Below are 3,139 nucleotides of genomic sequence, written 5' to 3'. Positions count from 1 at the left end.
ACTAGATCTTCTTCTCTTTTTCGTAGAAGCTAAATTCCGTCCCTGCCCATCTGGATTCGACATGGTGGAAGGCTGACTCGGGCCAGCCCACCATTCTTCTCAAGATCCCCGACCTCTTCTCATCCCTCTAGTTCATCAACTGAGATATGACTTGTGAGTAACATGGATCCTACGGAGGACCACTTATCTGAAAGTCACGTCAAAAATCGAGTGGATAAGCTGCAAGCAGACATGGCCGAAATACGGCAACTCATGGCACGACTAGTGCAGTCAGTCAATGAACTGTCTAAGGGAGGATCCATATCTGGGCCAATAGAGCAGGAAGTTCGAAAAACCAACTCCACGACCCCCAGAACTTCGACGTGGTGGAAGTCCACTTCCGTATGATGAAACCTTACATGACCCTCGAAATAAGGACATCTCATGTTGATCCCAGACACAATCGTCAGTAACCCAATAACTAGGATCTTTCTTCTGTTTCTGTTTATGTTGTGTTCAAAAAATGCTTGGGCAATGACGGCATTCGAAGCCCACATTCAGAGAGGTTCAATTGAAACTTTGAAACAAGTTTTCATCTTCATGTCCCAACATGCATCTATCTTCATGTGCTTCTGAAAGGGTATATAGATTGCCTGCAGTTCTTGTTCCTCGTGCCACAGTCTTTCCATTTTTTATCTTCTTGATCACACAACCCTCCTTGGTGAACAAGACTTGATTTCCACTGTCACAAATCTGGCTCACACTGAGTAGGTTGTGCTTCAGACTACTAACATATAGGACATTGTTTGTCTTGACATTTCCTGTGTCCAGCTTCACTGTGCCTCCGCCTTCTATCTTTGCCCCATCATTGTTTCCAAACCTGACAGAACCACCCTCAACTGAATCTAGACTCAGAAACATTCCCTTGTCACCTGTCATGTGAGTCGAGCAACCACTATCAAGAATCCACGGTGATGGTTTGCTATGTGTCTTGAAAGCTGTCTGAACAATCAATGATTCACAAGTCCCTTTCTGTCTCTTCTCAACCCATACTGCCTTGTCTGCTACGATAATAGGTTCTCTTACCTTTTGTTTCTGACCTTGCTTGGGTGGATGATTATCATTATGTTTTCTTCTTGGCTGCCTCTGGGATGAAAGTATAGTCATGCAGTTTCTGGCAATGTGTCCCATCCTGTGACATCTGTAACACTCCACCCTATGTTCTGCCAAGGGAGTAAACCTGTTCCTACTTGTGAACTCTGTAGGCTTGGATTATCTTTTACAATCTGTTACTCTGTGCCCATAACTATTGCACCCATAGCAGTACCCTCTGAAGCTATATCGCTGCCAAGAACCTCTTGCCTTCTGATAACTGACTGAAGTAAACCCATCTTTGTCAACTGTCCTCTTAGCAACCTTTTTAACATGTGAGCCCCTCTGTTTCTCCTTAACAAATCTCATCGGGTTTCCTGTAGTTCCTATACCTTTGGTCTTCACTGCTCCAAAAGATCATTCTTTCACATATCCTAAGCCAGTCTTCAAATGTAAAGGTCTCTGAAGGCTAAGGATCTCATCTAACACATTTTCATTTGACTTTCTAGATGATGAAATATCCACTCCAGTTGGTTGAGACACAACTTCCTTGCCCTTGGATTTCAAAATGTTAACTGGAGGAGATGATGTAATTTCTTCTTGTAAGTTCATCTTCTGTATCTCTTCCAATTCAATCTTCAATATCTTTAATTTCTCTTCAAGGACAGTGCACTCCTTTACTTTGGATGATAGACTGATACTCAGCTCATCAGTGATCTTGGTCATCTCTTCAACTGTAATGTTTAATTGGCTTACCTGCTCCTCCTCCACAAGCTGACTCTGTAAGATTTTTATCTTCTTTTTGGCACCCTTGAGATTAGTTAAAGCAGAATACAACTCTGCTTGCAGGTCATACTCAGCTTCCTGTTCTTCCTCTTCTCCAGACTCTTTAGTAGTCTTGTGTTGCACCTTATCTTCAAGTGTCATAAATAAAGTCTCAAATGACTCATCATCTGACTCATCATCATCTTCTGATGACTCATCTGAAGAAGACTTGCACTTCTTTGAGATGAGACTTTTCTTATTGAAATTCCCTTTTCTAGGGATGAACTTTTTTTTTCTTTTCTTGAACCTGCTCTCTTGAGTATCTTCATCATCAGAATCTATAACCTTGCCTTTCTTGGGACACTTTGAAGCAAAGTGCCCAATTCCACCACAGTCAAAACATTTCAAGGGAAGTTTTCCCTTGTATTTGCCTCTGCCTCTCTTGAGTTTCCTAGCCAAGTAGGCTATTAACTCACCATTAGAATCCTCATCTTCACTATCTTCCTTGATTTTTAGTTTCTTCATGGCTTTAAATGCGGCTTCCTTCTCTATTGGTTTGGACTTGACCATTCTCATCTCATAAGTCGTTAAAGTTCCATGCAACTCATCCATGCTCAAGGTGTTCAAATTTTTTGACTCTTCTATGGCAGACACTTTCGGGTTGTATAATTTAGGTAAAGATCTCAATATTTTCTTCAAAACTACTGTATCCTTCAATTCTTCACCTAACCCTCTAATGGAGTTGATGATTTCGTTTACCCTGCTCACGAACTGTTCAACTGTCTCTGCCTCAGACATCTTCAACCCTTCAAACAAGTTCCAGTGGTGTTGCAGCTTTGCCTCTCTAATTTTATCATCTCCCTTATGGACTTTTTTAAGTTTATCCCAAATCTCCTTTGATGTTGTACAACCGACCACTCTAGCAAATTCGTTGTTCACCAGGGAGCCTAGAAGTGCATTTATTGCCTTAGCATCATCTTCGCACTTCTTCATCTCTGCTGTCTCTGTGATGTCTATAGTAGGGGGCATGTAACCGTTCTTCACTGTTAGCCAGACTCCATAACCTAAAGACTTCAGATAAGCCTCCATTCAAATCTTCCAAAAATTGTAATTTGACCCATAAAAAATTGGAATTTTCCCATGCATGCTTCTTCCTTCACTCGATGCCATTGTCAACCAAGCTCAGATCGAACCTGAAACTGTTAAGCTTCCTCTCTAAGGTAACCAAGCTCTAATGCCAATTGATAAACTTAAGTTGACACTGAGAGAGGGGGTGAATCAAGGCACCAAAAACTTTCTTCCT

General features: G+C 41.5%; 1 protein-coding gene across 1 annotated transcript; it reads right to left on the bottom strand.

The window, feature by feature from the left end:
* Positions 1-1,488: 1,488 nt before the first annotated feature.
* Positions 1,489-2,925, bottom strand: LOC122646195. The gene has a single exon (XM_043839691.1). The coding sequence runs from the start codon at positions 2,923-2,925 to the stop codon at positions 1,489-1,491; it is 1,437 nt and encodes a 478-aa protein (XP_043695626.1).
* Positions 2,926-3,139: the final 214 nt, after the last annotated feature.

The sequence above is a fragment of the Telopea speciosissima genome, chromosome 11, assembly GCF_018873765.1.
Source record: "Telopea speciosissima isolate NSW1024214 ecotype Mountain lineage chromosome 11, Tspe_v1, whole genome shotgun sequence".
Lineage (NCBI taxonomy): Eukaryota > Viridiplantae > Streptophyta > Magnoliopsida > Proteales > Proteaceae > Telopea > Telopea speciosissima.
This window is presented reverse-complemented; position numbering and strand designations above follow the sequence as displayed.

What these genes read in the sequence shown, in the direction of transcription:
- LOC122646195 (XM_043839691.1), bottom strand. Translation starts at nt 2,925, where the DNA reads ATGGAGGCTTATCTGAAGTCTTTAGGTTATGGAGTCTGGCTAACAGTG.